The sequence below is a fragment of the Rissa tridactyla genome, chromosome 4 (assembly GCF_028500815.1).
Source record: "Rissa tridactyla isolate bRisTri1 chromosome 4, bRisTri1.patW.cur.20221130, whole genome shotgun sequence".
Classification (NCBI taxonomy): Eukaryota; Metazoa; Chordata; class Aves; order Charadriiformes; family Laridae; genus Rissa; species Rissa tridactyla.
This window is the reverse complement of record NC_071469.1, coordinates 57,879,401-57,905,681: the sequence shown is the minus strand read 5'-3', so window position 1 is coordinate 57,905,681 and position 26,281 is coordinate 57,879,401. Positions and strand designations below refer to the sequence as shown.

General features: G+C 45.9%; 1 protein-coding gene across 4 annotated transcripts in view; it reads left to right on the top strand.

Annotated features, from left to right (window-relative positions):
* The window catches only part of BCL11B (BCL11 transcription factor B), a 94,147-nt gene that overhangs the window by 12,695 nt on the left and 55,171 nt on the right, over nt 1-26,281 (top strand). For 2 of the 4 annotated variants that reach the window (XM_054200380.1, XM_054200378.1), the window contains exon 2: nt 1,938-2,303. In XM_054200380.1, coding sequence (XP_054056355.1) covers nt 1,938-2,303 — 366 coding nt within the window. Of the gene's footprint in view, nt 1-1,934; nt 2,304-26,281 lie in introns of all 4 variants that reach the window. The other 2 variants (XM_054200379.1, XM_054200377.1) reach the window with 1 other exon arrangement.

Here is a 26,281-nt window from a genome sequence, read left to right as displayed (position 1 = left end):
AACCGCAGCACTAAATAATTACCTTTTGCATTGTGACACGCTGTTCGCAGGCATCCGCTCCCTTCCCAGCAGTCCCTGTTCAGCACAGGGTTACGGTTACATTTTCACTAAAGCAAGGAGGCATCTTTTCGTGATATAAATCGGTGAATTAATTACGTAGTATTGTCTTCAAACTCCTTTTAAAGTTAGATTAAGGGGGGGGAAAGGTAATTAATGGTTTTCAGAACGACTATTGTGCCGTGTATTTGGTAAGCTTGGTGTGAGTTGGGAAACCGAAGCTTTCCCGTGCCCATCGTCTGCTCCAGCAGGACAGTCCGTGCTCGGGCACTTCTCGGGGGTCCTCTTCCTTTTCCTGCTGCCGCTGGTGCTGCTGCTCTCCCCTTTGCCGTTACTGAGCTGTGATGCAACTTGTAATACAGCTGGTGGATACACCGATCAATTATTTATTCTGGAAGCCAAAAGTGGGCGCGATTCTTTTTCTAAACCGCCTTTTTCAAGGCTCAGCCATTTTTGTTGCCAGGTAATACATGTCACCTCCTACCTCTTGTCCCTTTCCTATGTGTTTTGGTTTTTTTTTTTGCAATCTGGTGAAGAGCGGGACAAAACATTTGTTTTCGGCCAGGAGGAGAATCCAAATCTGGATTATAACATCTGTTTATCTCAGTCTCGCTTCTTTTGAGATATTTGTGTGACTTGCTTTGCCCAGGAAATCCGTAAGCAAACCTCTTGGGTTAATAGAGAACATTTTTCCTCCTATTCCTTTAATCCTGATTCGATTAGAGGTCTCACTCGCTGATTTACATACTGTTAGTTCCTCTGTTTTGTTCAGACCAAATCCTATAGTCCTTGCAGAGGCAAAACAGCCTTAGGCAAAAGTCAGTGGAAATTTTGCCCGAGTAAAGACCAAGGTTTGTATGATTTGGCAGTTACACGGCAGAACAAGAGAAAACAAACCAAAAAACACGTTTTGCCCCAGAAATAGATTGTGATCCGTAATTATTTTAAAATGTAAAAATTATCTTCCAATTACTATTAAAAACATACTGTGTTTTATTAATTGTGAAATGAGAAGTTACTTATTTCTTAAAAACTGATGCAGGTCACTCAGAAATGCTTTCCCAGTCTTTAGGGGTGAGGGTGTGAAATCCATCAGGTCCGAGGGCAAAATTTAAAGAAAAAACTTTTATTAACCTATAAAGCAACTGCAGGGGTATTTGACAGCAGGCAAATGGGTGGAAGATTTCAGGCTCACCAATATTCCAATAAGTGCCTCATTCTCTTTCCCCATGTACAGACTTTTGAAACCCCTTACCTTCTGAGACTGTATCCTGCTTACCTGCCTCTTGCAAACAGGTTGCTGTAATTTGTGCTAATGGGTGGTCATTTAACCTTGCCGGTATCTTTGTAATGGGACAAGGTGGTACTAATTTTGTACACCACATGGAGCCTGATCCTGCTTGTTTGGAGAATGCAAACAATTTCCCCCCCCCCCTCTCTGAAACAGGAGAGGCTGGGGTGCATAAGCTTTGCTGGATGGGACTTTGGCCAGATGGCTGGGAGGTGCGGTGGGAATGAGAAGGTGGGATAAAAGGAGAGGAACTATTTCAGAAAGTGACTCGGGGCTCGAGCGTTTGCAAAATGGCTCTTTGCTGATATCCTTGCAGGGCTGGCAGCAGTGGGAAGGAGCTGTCAGGAAAGCTATGCCAGGTCAGCCTTTCCATTTTGTTTCAGGCAGGCTTGGTTGCAAAATATATTGAAATCATTCTGGGAGAGCGGAAGAGCTGAAAAAGAAAAGAAAGATCTAATCAGGCTTGGCTTCTTTGGGGGGGGTGAGGGGAGGCTGGGCCTCTTGTGATGTCTGTGAACATTCAAAGCAATCTCTTTCTCTTCTCCCCTCGTCCCTTTCCTCCCTCTTTCTCCTTGTCCATGTAAAGCAGAGGCTGACCATGTGGAACCGGCACTCGCCGACGAGGATGAGAGCCTGGCAATAGCAGAGCCGGGCGGCATCAGCATCGCCGCAGGCGGGACAGACCCCGACTTGTTAACCTGTGGACAGTGTCAGATGAACTTCCCGCTGGGAGACATCTTGGTTTTTATAGAGCACAAGAGAAAACAGTGCAATGGCACTGGTGGTGCCTGCTATGAAAAGAGCATGGATAAGAGCAGCCCTCCCCCCTCCTCACGCGCCGAGCTCAGGAAAGTGTCAGAGCCAGTGGAAATCGGGATCCAAGTCACACCCGATGAAGAAGACCGTCTTCTCACGCCTACAAAAGGAATTTGCCCCAAGCAGGAGAACATTGCAGGTACAGCATGTTTTACACTCAATCAACTGCCTAGGTAATCTTTTAACGAGAGCCCTCTAGAAAGTGCCATGAAACAAAGGTTTCAGTAACAGGTCTTTATAGGAGCCATCGGTCTGGAGGATCCTCACCGCTATGCAGGGCTCAGCAGGGCTGCCCACCCCACGCTTAATTCAGCATAGCTATCTGCGCAGGGCCAGCTCCTGAAGAGCGGGGACTCTCGGTCCCCCGGGAGAGCCCGGTGGCAGCCTGTACACACAGGAAAAAGCAGAAAGTTGGGGTCAGAAATTATTTCAGCAGTGTCTTTAAGCAGGTAGCAGTGGTGGAGGGATAGGGACTTTGGTGAGATGCCCAGTTCAGTTCGCTTTAGACACCCTTTGTAACATGCAGACCCTCTGGGAAGGACCAAATCCCAACCCCACTGAAGAGAGTGGAAAAATCCTCTTCTCACTGATTGCAGCAGGAAGAGGATTTGGTTGCAAGGGCTGAAGAAGGGCTTCATTAAGTCCTTGCTTGTTCTTTCTACTGGGGTAGATGTCATCTTCCTTGTCTGCGTTGCCTCCTGTGCCACCCGTGCTGGGGCTCTGCAGATGGCTGGAGTTGGGTGGGCGACACCTCCATTCACATGCACACCCCAAATGGGGCTTTGGGAAGAGGAGACAAGAGCACAGGCTAGCCCCGGTGAGCAAATTGCAGGCATTTCTTTTTCTAAAACTCTCGGAAGTGGTGCAGTTAACTCAGCGGACCCCCCCGCCCCCGGCTCAGAGGTGGGCAGGCGGGTGATGGCATCCACCTGGGCAAGCTGCGGTGCAGTGGTTTCTGCAGAGCACCTGGTGTGGGGCCGCTTCCGTCGTGCAGGGCGTTCCTCCCCTCTGCAGCAGGGAAAGGAAGGCTGCTCTCCCTGCTAGTGAGGGAGAGTTTATGTTATGCAGCAGGATCTCCCCTCAACCAGGCCTTTTTTGCTCAAATGGACTGTATCCCATACAGAAGACCAGTGGCAATTTGTCTTTGCTGCGGCTATCACAGTTTCTCTAGGAATTGTCATATGGGATTAGGTCTGACAGTCCAGGATCCTGCCTGTAGTAGAGATGTTCCCACGAGGGGCTCGTCAGAAGACTTGTTAGAGGCTCCTCTTTTTACAGTTGAAGCTTAGGAGATGCCCGCTTTTAGCATGGGAGGTCTCTGAGTCAGTCCCCAGCATCTCTGATGGGCTCGGCTATCGTATAAGTAAGGATCTGGGCTTTGAACTGCTGCAGTCTTCAGATCTCCAGATGGTCTGCCGCTTAGGAGAGGGCATATGCCATCCATTGACTACCTTGTAGGCTTCTAGGAATCTTTTTTGGGTGCAGCCACTGTCTTGGCATGGGGCAGCTGGTAGCTTTGGGGGCATTAGCAGTGGCAGCCTGTGCTGTAGTGTTGTAAGCAACGCTACTGCAAGACCAGACCCCGTCCTTTCCTCATCCTTTTTCAGCTTTCCCCATCCTTTTGCAGTTGTGAACACATTTCTTGGCAGAGATGACTACCTCATGGTGTAGCAGCTTTGAAGGCTGGATTTCCTTCCCATTTGGTGGGAGCAGAAGAGAAGTATTCAGGACCGTCTCCCCCAGTCTACTGAAGGCCTCCTGAATGGTGCTGAGCACTCTCAATAGCCGTTGATCGCTGCAAGCTGACGGTGCTCAGCCCCTTGCAGTGCTTAGTGATGTTGGTCCAGGAGACCTATGCTGTAGTTGCAGTCGAGATCTCATCTTTTACTAATCTCTGCCCAAATTCAGTCCACAGTGAAATACCCCAATGGCTATACCCAGCGCAGAGGGTGCCGTCCCATCCCAGCTTCTGGGGATCACATCAATATAGCACTTCGGTCATGCAGAAGATCTGCTGTGGGAGGGGGTGGAGAGGATGTTCACATGTGGAAAAGACATAACAAAAAATATATAAAAGCCAATCTGGAGCACCTAATCTCTTTCAGACTAAACTGAATATCAAATGAAAATATGTAGGAAAGATTTTGAATTGAGAAAAAGAAAAGGGTTTATCGTTTGATTGGCATTTTCTCAGCAGTGCATGGAGATAGGGACATCCACTAAATAGTGCAGTAATAATGCTTTCTCAATTAGGAGCCCAGCTCCGAGATAAAAAGGTGCAGTGTCCTTCCATATTTTTTTTAATAGCAGCGGATAGTTTTCAATAGTAGGATAAAAGCCTCACATTACAGCCATGGAGGGTAGCCATGAAAAACCCACAGAAGTCATTCACTGGAAAGGCTTTAGTGGGATATACCAAACCCCTTATTTATATTTCAATAGAAAGGCTTTCTGCATTAGCCAAGAAAATCAGAATCTGCATTTAACATTAAAGGTATTTCCCAGTGAGCGGCTGTAGAGCATTGTTGTTAGATTTGTTAAAAAAAGAGACTAAATACGATTTCATAAAAGGGAAACTTAATCTCTAAGGCAGCTTTCTCCCACCCCGCCACCCCCCTCCCTTTATTTTTTTATTTTTTTGGTAATAATGCAACAGCCTACAGTATTTTTACTTTAAATGTGAGGAAAGATATTCTTAGCCTTTCTGTACTGCGACAGGAAGAATGAATTTCTTTATTCCACCAAGAAATATGTAAAATAATCCCTTAGAAGTATGGGGAGATATGTTTGTTCAAAGCATTTAAAATGTTATTTTAATCAAAGGCACAAAACACTCTACATGCTGTGTCAGCTAAAGGAGACCATTACATTTTAACAGCAAATCATGCTCTTTTTCCCCCTCCTAGCCAGCGCCCCCCCTTTTGAAACTAACTTTTTTTTTTTATTAAATAAAAAGGCGAAAAAGATTAAAGAATAAAAAAACTTCAGTGGCTCAAATGTATAAAGTAATTTAATATGGTGGAAGCATTAATTATTTTAGCTTAATTGAATTCTGAGGACTGCAGTAGTTGCATTTTTGTAGACAAGCTCTGTTTATTATTTCTTTGTGTAGATTAACAGTAAAGGAAACATAGATAACTTTCAGTTATTTATTGTAAAATAAATGTGTCAATTCATGTGTAAAGCAAGCTGTTCAAAGATAATTGAGTCTTTATATTTGAAGAGGGAAACCAGAAATCACCCACTCGCCACTCCGGCTCCCTGAAATATGCTGCCACCGCTGCTGCCCTCAAATAGGTTTCAGCTCCTCTCCTTGATCTTGTGTTATTTTTGTAGACCTTCTTATTTGGTCGAAATGATTTGTGTGGCCTTCTGCGGTGTGCCTGAGCTGACAAACCTTACAGCTTCCCATGGCTGAGTGTAGTGAGGGTATGTCAAGCGGCTGAGTTTGGCTCTGCTGTTGCACCTCTCTTCCCTCTGGGCGTGAGGATGCAGCACCGCGCTGAGCATTCACCCTGACGCAGGGTGCTCCGGATTCCCGAGGTCTTCCCTCCTCTCTTGCCTTTTTTTTTCTTTCTTTTTGCTTTTCTTTCTTGGTAACTCTGCTTGCTCTGGTCACGGAATGTCTCTCTTGACCACACAACACGCCTTGTGCTGCTTTGAGGGAGGCAGGTAGAGCTCAGGAGTCTGCAAGGATTTGCATGCACATAACGCAAATCTCCAACTGACATTTCTAGATACCAGTAGAGACAAAGGCAACTTTATCTCTGCAAGCAGCTTTTAAAGACCACCTGATAATGAAGTCTGTCATCTTTTCCTGACTTGTAACTTGCAAATCCATGCTTTTCAAGGTGCTTTCATTTAGTTACCGCTGTCCCTAAGGTGTGTGGTAGCATGTTAGCTGGCACTGGAAGGACGTGACTTGCTTAGGAGCAGTCTGTCCTGTAAAGTTGTTTTTTTTTTTTCAAATTGGCTGACCTGTTTGAAATCAGTTCTCGTACAGAGGGTGTGATAGTATCAAACAGATGTACCAGATTATTGCACAGCAAAACACAGCCAGGCCAATGAGTTGGCTAGGAGTTATCAGTCGCTGCTTCTTTTGCTTCACCGCTGGCAGGTATTTTGGAAACAATTAGGCCACCGTTGTATTTTATACCTCTTTTTATCTTTCATATTTATCAGATCTTGGGCGTAACCAGGCGACCTGTCCTGGCTGAAGAAGGCCCTGGGGAGGTGGCTCCTGCTGTCTTTTGAGTGATGATATCTCCTGTCCTTCTCACAGGCCCTGCTGGACTCACAGGCCACTAGGCTGTTTGTTAGCAGGGCTCTCTGAAATGATCCAGATTAAAGAAAAAGTACTGGTCAGCTTGTTCTTAACGCCGGATGGTTTCAGGGAACTGCGGCAGAGAGGAGGGAGCCTTGGTGGGGCAGGCACCACATGGACCAGACCTTCTCCAGCTTCACTGGATGGTCTGCACGCTCCAGGCAGCGTACCCTCATGGACAGATAACCACACCAGCAGCAGAGGTTCATTAAGACAGCGTAGTTAATTTCTGCAAAGACGGTGCTAGGAAAGGGGAGGGAGTTGATTGGAATTCCTCATTCATCCCGTCCTGGCCACCAGTGCTGGGCTCCATACATTATGTACTTGAACTAGATGTGCATCGTGAAAAAAGGCTCCCTGTCAGAGGCAGGATTTAACTGCAACCCCTGCTCCATGAATGTTCATTTCAGGCTTTTGAATGGTAAAACTGCCAGTGAGAGAAACTAAATAACTCGCATGTGCTGGAAGCCAGAGATAAACACCGCCGCAGGTTGCCATGAAATAGGCTATTTGATATATTTAGAATTGTTATTTTTCTCCAAATTAAGATTAGTTAAATCCATGTGTGTTGTGTGAGTGATTGTTAACTCAATGGCATGGATTATCCTTTTTTCAAATCATGACAGCTAATTATTATTGCTGTCTACCCTGAGACATTCACTTACAATGTACCATTATGGACCCGCGCACCCATATTAACTGTAGGACTCAGACAGCCATCATGATGCCTTCGCATGTGAGGGGAGGAAAACGCAAGCTGAAACAACCCGAGGCCGGTGGCAGCGACGTTGGGCAGGCTGGGAAGAGTTGTCCTGAGCGGCGGCAATGTCGGGCAGGTTGGGAAGAGGTGTCCAGAGCAGCACTGAGCTGGCACGGGGAACGGGGGCCATCCATTCCCAAGGCCGCCATGGCACCGGGTCCTGCTGCCGGCATCTCCCCAGGGCGCTGGGTCTGGCAGGAGTGACTTGTCAAAGCCGGCCTAGGAAAAATGCTACGTGAGGACGCAGAGGCTTCCAGAAGCGTGTGGTAACACAGCCTGAGAAACTCAGGTTGTGGCTGAAATCCTTTTTGTGAGGCTTTTCCAGGCTTGTTTCTTCCCTCGCATCTGCCACGCTTTCCCTCAGCACGGAGGAGTTACCTGGCCGCCACCTCCTCCTCCTCCTCTGCTGCTTCACCAGGTATTTAGCAACGTGTTTTGCTAATTGGTGTGGCTGAGCAGCATGGGGGGGGGTCACGCACACAGGGAAGGTGTCAGCCCGGCTCCCCTGAGAGTGGGGTTAACGAGCAACCCTCCTGGCCCCGGGGACCTCAGCTGAGGTCCTGACTTGGGTCCTGGGGTGAAAAACAAGCCAGGTGATCTCACCCAGAGCCCTGCTTGCGCCGGGGGAGCCTGGCTCTCCCCTTGGGACAGGCCACCCCCAGCCCACGGCAGGGGCCTGCGACGGCAGCTGCCCTCCCCTGGCTCGCTGCGGCTTCAAGCACGGTGAAGGGCTGCCGGAAGATCGACGGCTTAAAAGTTTTAAGGCTGGCCGTGAGGCCAGGTGGAGGGGATGTGATTTTCGGGATCCTTAGTGGGGGCCATCCTGTGGCGGCTTGGTAGCCCCCCATCCTTGGCCTGCCCCCCCGGTTGGCCGTGAGGGACAGCAGGGCCATGGCTGCTGGGCGCCGCACGGCGTCTCCTGCCAAGGCCGCGCTCAGCACCCTGCTAATCCCGGCAAGAGTTAAAGGTGAGAAACCTGCCGATTACAAAACCCTTTCTTCCCCTTGCTTGAACTCCACCGCACCCATGTGGCTCGGCTCCAGCGCCTGCTGCTCAGCCTGGGCCCCAGGGCCACCGGCCACCCTTTCCCCGCCGCCATCTCAGCTTGCCCCCAGCCGTGTCCTGCCCGGGGTCCGGCTGGCTTTCCCGGCATCCCTGAGAGTCAAGTGTGAAATTCATCGCACTGAGTTTTAACAGGCTAAAAAAACTCGCTGAGGAATATTATGCCCGTGGTTCTCCCTGCCGGTTTTAGCTTGTTGTTTTGTTCCTCTCACCGCCCTGTTTTTCAAAGCCATTTTCTGGGCCCTGCGTGCGGCTAGCTGGACCCCCACCCAGCAGGCCAGTGCCGCAGGAGCAGCGGGGGGGGTCCTGCTCACCCTGCTCCGCCCCGGTGTCACCCCTCAAACTGGCGGTGCTATGCCACATCCATCGGGTGACACCAGAGGGGACCTGCCCACGAACACAGGGGGTGCCGGTCTGTGAAACGGGAGCTCACTGCTGCTATTTTTCTCTCGCTCTAACCTCTCTTAGTTATAGTCATCTTCGGTTTTATGTGTGACACTGCTAGGTAAAACCTTTTCGACAGAAGTGCCATTTTGCAGGCTGATGAGAGGGGATTTAAGAAGGTCATTCAGTACACGTGGCCAGAGTCTTCTCGCTCCGGGTGGATGCCTATCAGCAGTCACTCTTTTAAGACCAAAATTTGCTCTTTTGCACCAGCTTGGCACTGCCGTTACCCTCGTTTAACTCAGTGGAAGGACTCTGGACTTTCTCAGAGGTAGAGCCCAGTCAAAATGTCACACAACAAAGTGGGTTTTTGCCTTTCTTTGTGCTCTCTTGTGAAATTACTTGGGCCACGTGTGGGAGACAAGAAACCGTGTGTCTATCTGTGATTATTATTAGCATGGAAAGACTGGTAGATTTTCTAGACAACAGTAGTGGTAAATGATAAAAAGGCACCATTCAGCCAGTCATTACTCATTTTCTTTACGACTTTGCAAGCAACTGTTTAGGGGCAAAGTAAAAGTAGTGCCTAGCCAACCTATAGACTGCTTTGGCATTTGTGTGGATGTGACTAATAGCAAGAGGCTTGTGGTCGGTGGAGTATTGATTGCAAGAGAGGACTCTGTGTGGTTCGCAGGGGAGTTTTGCACTGGGATGTGGCCGAAGGAAAGCCGGTTATGTGGAAGTACTATAAAACAGAAAAGTGCCCGTATAGATAGAAAAAGTTGCTGTTCCTCTCCGACACTGAATAAATACATAAAGGCACAGAAATGGTTCCTTTGCTTCAGCAGGACAGAAGTGCTGCTATAACACGAGGCTGCCTCCCTTCATGTCTTTTCCATAGATTGTTTTTCTTTCTCAGCCCGTGTTTGAACTGCGCTGCCTAGACACACAGTGACCAAATCGGCTGTGACATAAAGGTTGAACCTTTCTAGGGTTTTTTGGAGATTGGAACATTTTTCTATCATAACTGGAGAAAAAAAACCCTGTGAAGTAATCATACTTTTTGTACAAGAAAGGCTTGGATTTCTATGTCATGTCACATAACTTCAAAGGGCATAGATTTGGGGCTGAGTTTCAGCGCTGCCTTCAGTGGCTGAGAGGGAAGATGGGAACCTGGAGGGTGAGAAATAGAGGAGAGAGGGCAGGTACAGCAATAAAACCGTGTTTCTCAGCGGACAACCCTGGAAGCCCAGAGAAACTGGGTAGCTCTCGGCTTGGGAGATGTGTGTGCTCGCTCCAAGGAGAGCATCCTTTTCAGCATGGTTCCTTCTCCCCGTTCCCTCCCACCCTCCAAATGGTAATTGGTGGGCCGTGCAGTAGAAATGTTATGAAAAAGAAAAAAAAAAAAAGAAGAAAAAGTGGGTGGGTGGGGTATCTAGGGATTTGGTGTCTAAGCTCAGGAGTTAAGCCGGAAATCCCAGAGATGTAATGAAAACAAAACGGACTTTTCACTCGCGCTGTGGCATTCTGGCAGTGAGAACGCTTTCGTGAGCCAATGTTTTCATTGTAGGTTTTCTCGAGAGAAGTAGTGGAAACGAATCGTTAACCCCTTAACAGGAACGAATGTGGTTGCTGCAGCCGGGAGAGGAGGGCCGTCTTGGCTCCTAGTTGCCACATTGGAGAGCTTGGGGGTGTGTGTATGTTTGTGTGTAGTGGGGAAGGTGGGGTAGATACCGCTTGTAAGGAGTTTAATAATCTTAATGGCAGATGTGAAGTGGTTACTTAGCGGTTGTTGTTTTTTCCTCTTTGCATGTATGCCTTTGCAGAAAGATTTGAGCGCGATCAGCATAAACCACTGTTAAGCCCAGCAGCTCTTAAATTCACTCTTTCTACTGGCATTTGGAAGCATATTTCTTGAGCGAGAAAAGGGGGACACTGCTCGCCGGTCCCTCGGCAGGGTCATAAAAGCTGCAGATGGAAAAGACCTACCAAGTAGCGGATTCCAGTTTTCTTGGAAAGTGGAAGTACAGGATGCATGTCTGTCACAGGCGTGTTACGTATATAGCTTTAAATGTCCAGCAGCCTTGGACGGCGTTCAGCATTAGAGGAGTAAGCCCCTTCATTAAAAGCAAGGGAGTTTGGGGAGGAAGGGAGGTGGGAGTGATTAATCTAATTTACCTTAACAGCCACTTTTGGTGAAGAGATTGTGTATCCCTGTCCTCCATGCTCTGATTAGGCTGCATTTTATTTCGATATTTTATTTCACCTTTTGATCACGGCTGGCACTTACCATATTTTTCTCTCCACTCTCTCATTAGGGTATTTTAACTGCACGTATTCTTGCAAGCGGTATAGAGCATCAGCTCCCTGCTCTAACTAAAAAGCATCTCATCTACCCTTTAGCATCTTGGAAGAGCAATTAAAATCATTATACACCTTCTTCCAGCTGCCCCAGATACTCCGGTCCAGCCCTTGCATGCAGGTTGTGGGACTCTCGGTGCCGTGCCGACTTCGGATGTAATTGCAGAGCTGCTGCAAGGGGCTGTGTCTCTGCAGCTGACCTTGCTTGGCACGTCTGGCCTCTGAATAGATGTTTGCCTTCTTTCTTCCCACTTTGACAGCTCCCCCTCTCTGCACTCCAGCCCCTCACTCTGCCCCAGCCCACTCCTTGTCTGCTCAAAGCTGGGAAAGCACCGCGGAGGCAAGGTATTTGTGGCTGAAACTGCCTTGGCAATGAGCAGAGGCTGAGGAGAGCGTCGGTTCTCTCGCACACCCCTGTTTGAAGAGGGGAAAAATAAGAAAGGAAAGAGATACTGCTGAATCAATGACCGTTCTACATGTGTTTTTTATACCACGCTGCTTTCGTAATGGTCATTTAAACAAGGTGGAGTGGTGGGGGAGGAGAGAACAAGACGAGACTGCAGACAGGGATTAAACAGCCCTCTTCTTCTAAAACATTTATTATTTTCAGAGTCAAACCTGTAGCCAGCTAATGTAACTGTAAAAGTCTCCTTTGAATTATTGGCGAGGCGCTCTGAAGTCTTCTGTTATAGCTGATGTATTTGCGTGCAGGCAAAATACAGATTTGAATTTAGCCCCTACTTGTTTTATTTTCTTTATTAAACCAACTCCCGGCTCATTTTTTCCTTTCAATCCCGGCCTTTCGTTTCCCGTTTTCTAGAGTGCCCTATTACTAGCTCATAAAAAGAGTTAGAAACTGAAGGGAAGTTTCCTGAGCAAGAAGGAATTTTTTTTTTTTGGCCTTTTTTTTTTTTTCCTCCCCCTATGGCTTGGCCTGGAGCCAACCTGTCTTTCAACAAGTAGAGAGCCATTCCAAGTTGAAATTTATAGAGCAGAGTCCAGGTTCAAGGGCTGAAGCCCGCCAACAGCTCCAGCCTCTTTGTTACTGATTAATTCTGCAAGCGGTTCAGCTGGTTTGCTCACTTCTGCCTGCTCTTCACAGCACTGCAGCGCTTCCGAGCCGCCTGCCGCTGCTTCCCCCTCCCCTGCTTTTCAGCAGCCCTTTCCCCCTTCACTGTAGAGCAAGCCCCAAAATTCATTTTAACCCCATGCAGTCCAAGCTGCACCACATCAGCTTTATGGTAAAATTACAAAAAAATCCTTTCCCCTCCGCTTTTTCCCCCACTTTTTTATTTTTTCTTTTCCCTACAGCTAATTTTAAACGTCTGGAGCTTCCCATTTAACTTCAGCTCATATTAACGATTGCTTCTTGGCATTGTTTGGAACCCAAGTTCCCAGGTTTTAATTAGTTTACTCGAATGCACGCAGCGGGGCAAAATAGTTTCTTTCAGCTTTACCTGCAAAGGATGTTTCCCGTCTCAACGAGGGGGTTTCCCTCGCGGAGGGATTTGAAAGGCAGAAGTTTTCAAGTGGTCTCAATATGGGGCCCCACAAGAGTAAGTGTGGGAGGTGAGGGGGAGAAAGAGCAGGAAGAAAAAAGGAGAAAAAAACCAAAACCCAACGAGTTTGGGAAAGTACCTTGAAACGAAGATGGTCCCAATCCTGCAACAAACTGGATGTCAAATCATAACCTTATTGACGTCAATGGGGGTTTTGCCATTGGCTTTGGCGAAGGCAGGATTTCATCCTTAGCCCGCGCCGAGCTGTAGGTACGCCAAGGGTCCTCTCGCAGTCAGCAGGATTACTGATGTGCCGAAAGTTAAGCATGTCTGTAAGCGTTGGCAGGATTAAGATCTGTGCTGGTATTTTCAGACCAAGTGAAATGCATGTGGGAGGTTTTTAAAGAAGAAAAATGCATGGGAGTTTTAAAAAAAGGAGAGTATAGCAGAGCCTGCCATTTTTAAGTGCCTTGGGGAAAAACCTGGGTTGCTATTAAAAATATCGGAGGACTAATGTGTTACTAATTGTGACACAATTAACTTCTTACACTTATTCCATTGCAAGTCCCAAGAAAATAAAAAGATGGGGATGAATAGCTAGAAATTCAGGCCCATGTTTCAGTTTAAACATTTCTTTTTTATTAACTAGAAATAAAAGCAAGCCTAGAGGTTCACTTTACCGTGCATCTTGAATTACTCTGCTCCTAGAAGTCTACTTTTGAGTAGGTTATTTAAAGAATTAAAAAAGGACAACAACAAAGAAAAGAAGCTCAAACCCAGTAGCTGTCTGAGACCCCTATGTGGCTTTACCACAAAGCTCTTAAATTCTTGTTTAAACATTTCTCCAGAGCTGTTACTCAGGAAATAAAAATGTGTGCTGTTTGGCTATAGCAGATTAAAAGTTTACCTTTAATGTGACAGCTTCTCAAATCTAGTGTCGGAAACGTGCCTCTATTTTATGGTATTATGAAGCAGGTCTGGAGCAGAAACAATATATTTAACGAAGAGGGAACGAGATAGAATTTGTGCATTTCTTTCTTTAATGGTTTATAACCAGAGACCTTTTCTGTGTCTGTCTCTGAAACTTTTGTGCATACAAGTGGCCAGCACATGTAAACCACACTTTGAAATTTAACAGTTAACCTTAAAAAATCTTTAGTTCAGCAAAATGGAACTTTTTTTTTTTTAGACTACGGACAGCTCTTTGTAATGATCTGGCAGAGGATTCTAACGTTGGTTTTTTTCTGCAAAACATTCATAATTTCAGCAGCAGAAAACTGAAGCACACCCGAGCTCCGAAAAGGCTCTCTCTCACATCTGCCTCCGCCTGTGCGCTGATTCCCTGGGGTCCTATTTATAACAATCTAACAAGATAGAATCTGCCTTTGAGTATCAGTAAATATGGCTAAAGATCACAAAACCGTACTCATAATTGTTCAAGACTAAAAGGCAGAATATAGTGTTTGATTAATGTTTATGGTACAGGGCCTTCTTGCAGAAAGAAGTGAAAACGGTAACCCCCAAACCCCCCTAAAAAAAACCCCTGAGCTCCATTCCAGCCCCCTCAGACTCCCCTGAAGGATGTTTGACTGAAAGAATGAAAGACTCCCATTTCAGATGATGCACTTTATTTTTGATTTTGAGGTTGATCGAGGATACCCGATCGGAGCTGTTTCTTGGAAGGGATGCACAAGGTAGTTTTCTGTTAGCAGCGTTAGTACACAGGAGCGAAGGACGTCTTTGCTGGCTGCCATAACCACCCATCCCTCAGGTCGGGGGGCTTTTGACAGCGTGTTGTTTTGGACTCACCTCATCCCTACCACGTCTGATCTGTGGGTGAAGAAAAGCACCCTCAGTCCTCAAGGCTCCCTGTCTGACAATTAGCGCTCATTAGAAATATTTAAGCAGGGGAAGGTTATGGATGCAGCGGTGTCTGTCAGAGACCCCTGCCAAAGGCACCTGCTTGTTTTGGAAGGACTGATCAGCTGGATTGATGAGGTCTGCATTAGCCTTGGGGCTGCTCAGGCTAGGGTTTGTGCTGGGTGACTGGCAGCTTGCAGCAGGCGTTACCTAGGTGGGGTGATGCACCCCTTGTCCTCACTCCCTTGTCAGGAAGCTTGGGAATTCCTATTGTCTTCGCTGTTGGGAGACTTCCCTGCTGTCTGGAAAGGTTTATTTTTTTTCGAGCGATAGTGGGTGGAGAATACAATACAGATGGATCCGTTTCTCTTTCATTAGCTCTTTTAAGACGCTTGTTTAAATGGGTTCGCTTTGCTTTTCAAATGGTAAATGTCAGTGTTTCAAATATCACTGTTAACCAAAAAAAAAAAAATAAAAAAATAGATCTTTGAAAAAGCCCAAGCCAGGAGTTTGTTAAAATGCTTGACTAGAAATGGCAAAGGTGACTCTGGACATGCACAAAGAAGGGAAGATGCGGGGAAGAGTCAGGGCTCGTTTACATTCAGGAGTGGTCCCTCTCGGGGTCAGGTCCTGGAGGGGGGAGCCAGCGGCTGGGGGAGAGCTGCGGCCAGCAAGTGGGGCTGGGTGCTGGAGAGGGTGCCCGAGGGACGTGCTGAGCGTGTCGCTGTGACTTTTGCAGTGAAACCCCCATGTTTTGGGGAATAGGGCAAGGGTACAGAGAGAAAACCTGGAAGGGCAGATGTGTGTATGCTCCAGCGGAGTTTGTTTCTTACCGAGGAAACTGTGGCCTTTAGGGCGAGACAGGAACTGGGATGTGCAGAGCACTGCGCTAGCAGAAATACCACCCCAGCATGCCATTGCGGGAGAACCTTGGCACTTCTAAAATCACGCTTGAATACTTCTGTTTCCCACCCTCCTGTCCCTACACTTCTCCCAGCCCTGGCAGTGTGATGGCAGAGCCTAAACTCTGTCCCCTGTAACCCTTCTCTATGGCAGGTCTGTGTCGTTAGATGGTTAAAGCGCAGGAGACCATCAGCCCTTTCTCCAACCTTGTGATCCCACCTTTGTTCCCGGGAGTGGAGCGAGTCCAGTAATTTTTAGCACTCGTTTGCTGTCGGTTTTAACCCTCCCATCTCTTTGCCAGCGCCAGCTTTAAACCGCCCACAGGAGATATGCAGATAGGCACTTTCATTTCTCAGATGAGGTAGAAAAGATGTGAATGGCTTGATTTTCCAAAGTGCCCGGCTGCATCCGGCGGGGGCTCAGGGCAGCCTGCCGTGCTCAGCACCCCTCTGGATGAAGCCACCAGTGCTACCGTCCAAAATGACAGCAGGGAGCAGGTGACGGCAGCGGGGCTATGGCCGGGAGAGCCTGCCCTTTGGTTCACTGCTCACGGCCCTGCCCTTTTGTGCGTGCATTGGTATTTTTGAACAAGCCCAAATCCCTCCGGTTCTCTCCGCTGTTAGCAAGTTCCCCCCCTCCCCAAACTCCTTGGCAAAAAAGGGTTGGATTAAACAAATGTGAAATCACAGGCAGGGCAGCGGGGAGGGCGGCGATCTCACCCATCCCCTCTCGCAGCCCGTGCGATGCCGGTGGGGATGGATGGAGGATGAGAGGCTTCGTGCCACTTCCCAGAGCCTCGGCAGCATTGCCACCGCAGGCATGGTGCCAGAAGATGGCTTCTGCCTTGTAATTGAATAAGGATCTAAGGAAATTTCACTTTGGAGCGTGCGATAGGGCCCTTCCCGGCATGGGGAGATGGGAGCCCCATAGCCACATGCCTCGGGTGAGATGCTGTCTGAGTTTGGGTGGGTCGGGACCAGGCTGGGTGCCCTCACCTCCCCTGTGGGTGCCAATCCCAAGAGGAGCTGGGTCTCCTCCGTGCAGCATCCCTATAAGTGGGTACTGAGGAAGAGGAGGAGGCAAGGGGGAAAGAGGGGGAGGGGGGGAGAAAAGAAAAGATCTGTGACAAAATCGTGCGACACCCACGTAAATATTGTTTGTATGAATTGGGTCCTTCATCTTTTGTTAGCGGCAGCTTGTTAATTAACAGCAGATTAGTGCTGCTTTCTTCTGACACATGAATATATTTTGGGCTAGAAAATACTTGTACTCAATAAAACTGTGTGACTGAACAATTCAGAAAGTACCAGCGGAGCGCCGTAATGGATTCCCTTTTCATCCCCTCCCCCCTGCCTCCTCCTCCTCCTGCTCTAAATGCAAGCAGATTTCTGCAGTCTAGTGCAGAAGAGACATGTTAAACACAGCTAAATAAATCATGTTTACTCTTGGCGTTCTTGGTAGTGAAAAATCTGTTGGCTGTTTTTACTTCCTTATTTCTCAGCATTTGCTTCCTACCTGTTTTTGAGCCCGTGCCCAGAAATAGTAGTTTTGTCAAACGAGTGGATTATGCCAGCCAGCAGTTCCCTCTGCCAAGGAAGCTGCTGGATCGCAAAACCCGGTGACTTCTTCCTTACAGTGACACTGAGATTCTCCCCCTTCCTCCTCCCCATATTAGAATATAAAATAAAAGTATTAAAATCTGGAAGAAGGAGAAAATGTAACCAGATCCTGGCAGTTTAAGAGCCCAGATTAAGGAAAGTTTAACTTCTGTTCCAGAAGCCCTCCTTTAAGCTGTTTGTGGAGGTGAAAGCACTGGAGATAGCAGTAATAGGAACCAGACATTTTCCTTTTCTTGTTATCATTCCTTGTCCCATTTTCCCCCACAAATTGGGTGTGGGTTTTGTTTCAGCTGTTGGAGTTTTTTTTCCCCTTTACCGAGAGCTTTACAGCTGAGAAGGAGAGGTAACTAAGCCTTTGTTTTAACCAAGTCGGCTCGCAAGCTCTGCTGTTGCAGGCAGCGGGTGAACTCTGGTTTTGGGGCTGAATTCTGCTCCTGACCCTGCACTCCTGGGTGGCCCCATAAACCTCTTGCTTGAGTGAGGGCTGCTGAAGGGGCTGAGCTCCCTTTGCAAGGTGGGGTGAATGCAGATGCGACAAAGCGTGCATAGCTATATGTGCATGTATATATTTTTATATATATATACATGGCACATCTGCTGTCATCAGCAGAGTTGCGTTGAGTGGAGGGGAGTGTAGGCCAAAAGGTAACTAACTCAGTTTTGATGCAGTCCTGGGTATTAAGCACTCCTCTTTGACCTCAAGTGGCCACTTTTTAGCCTGGACCATCCTCCTTGCTGCTGGTATCCCAGATGTCAGCGATCCCAGATGTGACTGTAACATGGATTATGAGCCTGGTGGACTCTCCCTGTTTGGTTTTAAAATTAGAAAAAAGATCCTTTTTCCCATCAGAGCTTTGCATGTATTTACTCTTTGATCACATTGGAAGGGCCTTATCCTGTCTCCAGAGGAGCTTTAGTTCTGCTTTCAGCAGTAACAGGGATCTGGCCCGTGCTGAATATTAGCATTTTAATGGCTTACTTAAAACCCCGTTGCTGGTGCACTCACAGGGCTCCCGGCACGACAAAAGTCCAGCTCTGGGGTTTTGCAAAAGCGATGTTGCAGGCTGCAATGCCTGCTGAAAAAGAGGAGCGGGGATGGCCCATTTGTCATAGACTATTAGTATTGTCAATAATAACATGTCTACAGAAGCCAAATTAATTCCTTCTTCCACTTTACTAAGTCCAAGAAATGCCAGATCAGTTTCGGAACAGGGGAAAAAATAAACAGAATCAAAGTTTGTATGTTATGATTCCTCTGAATTTCTGGTGGGAATACTGTGCGATAGAAATGATATTTCCACAGAGGCTTTGGCTGCCAGTTTGCTTAATTACATTAAATAGTGGTATAAACCTCGGCAGAACATAAACCTCTGTTACAGCCAGTCATTAGAATATTGAATCATAAGGAATAATGATACCAGTGCTAACGTGTTATAACAGTCTTTATTATATTAGTGATTGAAGTGTTATTTAAAAAATAAGGTTTGTTGTAGCGGTTTAGGTGTGCATGCATATTTTCTCTGATCACCTATTAAGAGACTGAAGACTGGATTTGAATTTATTACAGGGAAATAAAAGGCTTGCTTAGAGGAAGAACTACTAGATCGCTGCTTATGATTTTACAATTTGATTCCGCTTGTCCTTAAGGAAGGTTCATAACGCTTACTTCGGAAATGCCATCTACATCTAGAAAATTAGGGTTAAAAGGACTACTTTGTTGAAACTAATTACAGGCTAGTTCAATTTTTTAGTTGGTGACATTTTAGAGATTTTGCTTGTAATGCAAGAGGTTATAGAAAGATTTGGTTAGGCTGTGATATACAGCAATAAGCTGCCGTTTGAGAGTATTGACATTTTCATCAGAAACTAAACAAAAACCTACTAGCCTTTATTTTACTGGGGTGATAGGTATGAATTTAATATCACTTGCTTATCCTGAACATGGATGTTTGCAGGAATTCTGTTGCTTCACCTCAGTTTGTACAGTATCTCTGTTTGTTCTCTCTCTTTTTTCTTTTCTTTTTTTTTTTTTTATTTTAATACACTTTCCTGGGTAATCAACTTCAGCTTCCATTTTAAGCAGATCTGATAATAAAAAGCCTTTTTGTCTCTTATACTTTTATTTTATGGAGAAAGATCCTATTCTGTACAAATAAATGGGTGAATTGGGAGTTATGGGAGGATCTGGTCCAGAAAAATATACCTCAGAAAAAACGTCATGTATGCAGAATGGTTCTCGGTTTCTTGTAGTTGGCTTTGCTCATAGTTTTCTGTCATACTGAAAGGAGTAAGGAGTTGGTTTTATACTGTACTTGCATTTTACCTCTCCTGGTGTAAGGTTCAGTTATCCTGTCTAATTAGCAGTTGTGACTGGCCAAATTCTGCTCGGATCCAAGTCTTTGGGTGAAACTTTTCATTGTGCTATTTAGCAGCAGGATGGGGTGCAGGTTCGCAACATGCTTCCTTGTGCAAATGAAACGTCAGTTTATTATTTCCATTTTTTAACTTACGTTATAGTCTGAACTAGATTGCTGGTTGCTGGTTTATTTGTCTGCTTTCTTTCATTATTTAAAAGCTAGTTAATTTTCTAGCCTCTTTTCCATTCAGAGAGCGTTATTTACTCAGTTGTGCTGGTGTCCAGTAAATTGAGGACTGAAGCTTTAGATCCTCAGGGTTCCCCTCGCTTGGTGGATTGTTTTACCATCTCCAGTTGATTGCTCCGCTCATTTAATTTGACAGATTCAGTTATCAGACTTGGGCCCATTTGTACACACGCAGCTGGATTGGTTTTCCCCCAGAGAGATCCAAAACTCAAAGGGAATCCTCATTTAAAAAATCTCTGTTGCTTCCCCCCCTCCCCAATCACTTGCCGTGCTTTGCTTAAGTTTGCTTGGTGTGAGTGAAACACTACACTGAATGTGAACGTGCTCCGTTCACCAGGGAAAATTTGGAAATTATAAATGTGTGTATTAATGGGACACTCCCCCCACATCCTGTTATATTACTTGAAGTGTAATGTATATATTCATACTAGGCAGGTAGACTGTTTTACACATTGACATTCAGCACTTCGAAAGTGGCTACACTTACATTGCTTTGGGCAAGGGGTGAGCCAAAAAACCAGGAGCTGTGATTCTCTCCCAAAGCTAATTGTATCTGTATATTAAGTTTGTCCATCTGTGCTTTGCAGGGACATCGGCATCACCTCATGGTCCTTCTTCGTATTTTCAGCAGTGAAACAGTTAACAGTGCTGCTGCTTAATATATTGCTGTTACAGAATCTTTTTTAGTTTCCAGGACATTTAACGAAATCAGGTGGATGCCATTAGCTGATTTTCACAGATGGGGAGACTGAGGCACAGAGGGGCAGAGTGACTTCATCTGCCTCTCTTTCCCCGAGTTCCTTTCCCTTCCAGGAATTGTTTTTGCTACCAAACAGCTGAAGAGCTGCTAAAGCCTCATCCTGCCTCATTCCACCAGTAATTTTATGTCTTTATTATTTATTTTTTTTTTTAGCGTGGGCTAGAGAAAAAATTCAAAAATACTAGTAGAAGGCAAACTTTGGAGCAAGGAAGAGATACTGGAGCAGCAAATCCTGCTGCGGGGGTAAGCAGGGCTCAGTCCCCAATGACCAAGGCAGAGAAATCCACTGCTGTAACTGACTCCTGACTATCTGGGCTCTTCCCTGGCCACTTCACTTCCTTCATTTTAGCCTCTTGACAATGCTCTTGTGGTCAAGCCCTCAGATTATTTATAGTGGTATTTCTCTCTGTAGCTGCCTGTATACATTATTTTGCCCTTTGGAAACAGTTCTTTTCATCCACTGAGTTCTTTTATTAATTCCAGGGACTGTTAAATTGCTGCAGTCATCTATTGGGGTGGTTATATGTTTCAATTGCATCAGGAATATTTGCTGGTATATGGAAATATTCACGGTATAATCAGGAATAAAAATTTTAATCCCCACAAGGATTTTTACAACCATTGAAACTCCCCGGGACTTAATTACAAGAGTTGGGGAACAAACTTGGGAAAATTGATGAACTGTTTATTGTCAACCCTTTATGCTTTTTGGAAAACAAACTCCACAAATCAGGGTGATTATTGTTATTTGTTAGTTTATTGCGGTAGCTTCTGGACATTGCAGCTCAGAACAGGGCACCATTGTGTTAGGCACTCTGCACCCCCGGAGCAGGAGCCGAGCTCTTCTTGGAAGCATTATGGGGCTGAACAGACCAGATGGGTGGGAAGGGGAATGATGAGCACCAGGAGGGGATATGTCCTTGGGTGTACGCGCCGGCACCCTTCCCAGCCCAGAGCCCTGTCTGCAAGACCACCCTCCTGAGATGAGGAAACGCCTTGGTTTCCTGTGTTGTTATTTGTATGCCATCTGTTGATATGCTGTGTTTGCTTATGCCTTATGATGCTTTAGGCCCGATCCTGCCCTTGTTTCCCCTGCTCTTGCTCCTGGTTGCTCTCACAGCAGAGGGATACGGTTCTCCTTGCGTCAGTGGGGTGGGCAGAGGGCATGGCGGGAGGAAGCGACGAATGCAGCCTTGGGGTGGGTGGGAGTCCGTTTTCTTGTGTGGTTAATCAGGGTGAGCCAAGATATTTAGTTTCTTCACTTAGCTTCGTGTTCAAAGCACAGACAAGGGAGCAGGTTTGGATGAGTGTCAGGTGTGAGGGGGGACAGGGGACGGGTGGTCCTGGAGGACCCTCCATGGGGACGTATGGATGCTGCTATGTGGCACCTGGATGCCCCCATGGGCCTCCCACCCTGGCCCTGGAGCCAGTCTAGCGGCAACACCCCCCCCCATTTCCTAAAAGATGGGTTTTGTCACTGCGTAAGCAATCTTCCAGGCATAGTGTGGGCTACTTCTGGGAATCCACATGGTCTCTTTAGGTAAGTAAAAATCTCCACAGTCTGCCCTCGCTATCTGAGCCTCCAAAATGCCATGCGCAAATATGTGGACGATCTAAAATGTGGACTTCTAGGCAGTGAGAAGAGTTGCATGCTCAAAACAGGGTATTTAGATAAATTAGGATATTTATTAACCACACGGGGTGTTCCAAGTTCAGTTTATTTATCTTTGTAAAGTGCTTCCAGATCTTTGCGTGGAAGGCACTAGAGAAATGAAAGGCATATTATTATTATTATTGTTATTATTGTTGTTGTTGTTATTATTATTATTACAGCATCTAACTACTGACAGGCAACCACAGCTGCACGCTCAATTCAAGCCACTTAAATTTAGGGGCTGATTTTTACAATATTGACTCTTAATACTTTTTCCTGTTGACTCCATATGCTGAAATGTGTGTTCACCTGCCCTGCTGAAGTATCATTATTCTCCAGAAATATGTAAATGGGGTGCTTTTAAAGAAAGGAAGAAAATGTGGCGTAAATATTAAGTATTCACATTTATATGGTAGAACTCAACTGCCATTTAAGAAGGGCTCCAAAGCAACCAACTGTATGAGCTGGTAGTTGCTTCTCTGTCATTAAAAAAGAAAATGCATTGATTAAAATAAAGCCAAGGAATCTTGTAGACAAAGGATAACATTTACGGTGTTCAAGGGTCTGACACGAGCTACGACCAGCCCAGGAAATGGAGAGCTGAGTTTCACAGACAAGCGCTGTGATCAGCACGGTTGTGCACGGCCGCTGCCGCCTGTGTGTTGTGTAATATCACACTTCACCCGCCCACGCACACCTAGAGACAACAGGCATCTGCGAAAGGTCTCGGCATTATTCAGAGGAAAGACTCCCAGCAATACCCTTGCATGGTGTTTAACCTTATCTTTACGTATGTTTAGGCATTTCTGGGTTTTTTTTTTCCTCCTTTCCTTTTCCTTTTTTTTTTTTCCCCCCTTTTCTTTCCTGTGGTACATCAATAGTGGGTATTTTTGTATCTCCAAAAATGGAGCAGATACGGGGAGAAAAAAATCCCATTAGCTCCATGACGTGTTTTCACGGCAGCTCTGAAGGTTCCGGTCATGGCCGTTTTGTGCATTTTGTAGCATTGTCCTCATGCTGTTATTATTGCTACTATTTTATTTTTTTAAAAAAGTAGAGTTGAAATGTTACATTCTGAAGACACCAGCTAATTATTAAATGGTACCTAGACTATGCTTTCTTTAGATTTTAAAATAGGAAATAATTAACCAGAGGTTTTAAAGATCTGCAGAAAAGCCAAACAGGCCTGTGAAACCCCAGGATCTAATAACAAAGAAGGTGAGTAGGTTTTCCGATGCCATAAGAGTTTGAAGACATCCTCACCCTGGCTTTTGAGTAACAGACCACGTTTCATCCTGGTATAAGGTAGCCCTGGAGTTAACTGTTTTTCCAAAAAAGACAAAGAAAAAAGGATGTCGCTGGCTGCTAATTAGATGTATTTTAACTGCAAAGTCATTTTAGCAGCTAATATTGTTATTATGTGTGAATCCTTAGTGAAGCTATTAAACTGTGAGAGCCTGAACTTATCAGACATTTTGTAATGTGGCTGGATTTTTGTATCCTCGTTCAGAAACCTGTGGGGAACGGAGGACCTTTCTGGCTCAGACATGGAAAACACATTTCTTACCAACTGATTACCAGGGTGGGCAACTGAGACCTCCTTGCACCCTTCTTTGGCACTTCTTTTTTTTTTACTTTTTTTTTTTTCCCCTGGTAATAATACTTCTTCTTTCTTTTGCCCTCCCTCACTTGTCTCCCAGACCGTGGTCAATCCCCACAGTGCACTCTCTAGCCGAGGAAGGGATTTAATGGCAGGGACTGGTCTCGGTTATTTCAAAATACTTTCGACTCCTGCCTGTCATATACAACAAGTTGGCGCTTTTCAGTAGCCGGTAGGCTCTCAGCATCAGGTAGGCTCTCAGCATCAGGCAGGCTTTTGCTTTTGAAAAGCAATAGCCCACAGCAGACAGTGGACTTAGCCATCATTTTCCTATCGCTTTCTCACCCAGGATTCTTACTTTGTAATTGCCAGGTTGGGCTTCTCAGGGTTTGGATTTCCCCCCCCTGTCTTATTGCATCAGTCGCTTTTATTCTCCTTTGCACTCTAAAACAAAGTGACTGATACAATATCCAAACTGATGAAAAAGAAGGGGATATTTTCCCCCTTTATTTGCTCAGATTTGAATTGGGTTATCTGCCTATCTTGTTTATGAAATTTTGTGCTGTCTTTTCTGCACAGACTGTGACTCCCAAATCTTCCACAGCTCCATTTCCATATTCCTGCGTGCTTGTTCTTTGTTAATCACTTGGCAAGCGCTTATTTGAATATTAAAAATTTCTTTAATCATCAAAGGCAGGAGCACAGCTTCATGAATATTCATATTTTTTTCCTCCTCAGACTGGATTCTAGTTCATTACCCTGCAGTAAAGCCAAACAGTCATCAATCGCGCTCATTACAGCCGCTGGCGTTTTGATTGGCTGCCTGCTGCTGGTAGCCCGCGTCCCCCATCCTCCCGCTCTCCTCCATGAGCTGTCGTGTACCTGCCAACAACAACAAAAAAAAATATATATCAACAATGCAAGAATAAATTTCTCCGGTTGAAAAACAACTTTGCAAACTTGTCAAACAGTCCTCGTCACTTTTTTTTTTTTTGGGATTTTACACCAAAAAATTAAAAAAAAAAAAATAGAAGGGAGAAACTTGAGCTTTAGAGATGAATATTTGTCAAGAGAGTTGACGTAAGTTTCATTTGCATAATGACTTTGTACTTCTGCATTAATAAAATTTGCATATGAAGCCATGTTAATTACTCCTGATCATGCTTTTTGCATTCATGCATAGTAATTTTCTCCGACTTGTGAGAATTAATGTCTTGGCATGGGGGGAGGAAGGGGGGGAGTTGGGGTACTGTCAAATTTCTGTGCCAGTGCCCCTCACTCACACTCTTTCTCCTTCTTGCTCACCACGTCGCTGTTCTTGATCTATGACTCATTTATGCATTATCATTCGAAATTCTTAGGAGAAAGAAATGTATCAATTCAAAGGGAATCCTTGTCTGCCAAAAAAAAAAAAAAAAATATCCCTGAGTAAAATATAACAAGAAATCCCTTCCCTGCCCTCCTTCTTTTTTCCCCAGTGCAGCCTTTTCGTTTCTAGCAAAGTTTTAGTCTTAGCGTCGTAAGTTGGTGCAGGGGAATTGCTCCCAAACCGCTGTGTGTGTGCTGAGGGAAGAGGTAAAGGCTGGCGTGCAGGTGTGTCTGGCTGAGCGCCGGACTCGTGCGTGAGTGTGTATAACAGCGTGTCTGCCTACACCACTGAGCCCTCCTGCCTTTCCTGGGGGATGTTGTGTGTGTCCGCCGCTTGCAGGGTGTGCATGCTTGCTCTGCTAGCTGCTGTTGGAAATGTTTGTGCCTCTCTACGCTCTGTGTGTGCACACGCTTGTGCTTGTGCACATTTGCTTCATCAATGCTGTTGGTGTCTGTAAAAAAGACGTGGTAGAAAGATAATAATATCAGGTGGGAACAGCCTGTATGGTGCAGTACAGATGAGTCAACTTGTTTTAGGAAAAGCTTGGCAAAAAAATCTGCTGGAAAGATTAGTGAATAGATTTGTCTTTCACTTTTGGATGTGTCTGTTCAAGGCTGCTGCAATGTTAAATGTAAAACCCATCTCAAAACATCTGCAGTACTCTCCCTGAAGATGACGGGCACAGGGCAGGGATGAGGCTGCAGCCTGCACTGGGAATTTGTAGCCATACACTGTTTGAACAGATGTTTTTTCTTTTTATTGAAAGAGAGTTTTTTAATAATGGAACTGAGCTTTAGTCTCTAACCAGCTATTGATTGATTTTCCATCAGCAGACAGGCACAGAGAGACACGCAGAAAAACTTGGTTTGTGCCCTGTTAAGTGGCTTAGACGTCTGCCTGTGTACCTGCCTGTCTGCCTGTGCACAGACACCCACCCAGGCAAGCACACAACGCCTCGGGGACGCTACACAGCTCCGTCTGGGTGCATTTACACCCGACACAAGATGGAAAGCAAGGTCTCTTAAATTAAGATCGGGTTCCCCTGCTCTGAACCGTGCTGAGGTGGGACGTTGTGAACGCTGCTTGCGACTCCATCTTTGTGCTTTGCTCAGGGACTTTTCTGCAGATGTGCCAGAGGAGTGTGGTGTTTTACATATACCATATCATATGGCCAGTCATGCCTAGGCTCAGGGAGAGGGACAACAAAAGGATGCAATTTATGCCTTGATTGTGGCTTTTGTCATGTTCATCTAGGCTCTTATGCTCATTTCCATCTTCTGGGGTCATGTCCAATTTACCTTATTTTCTTCTTTGCAAGTTTAAAAATAGCAGAGAGCAAAAAAAAAATGCTCTTAGCAG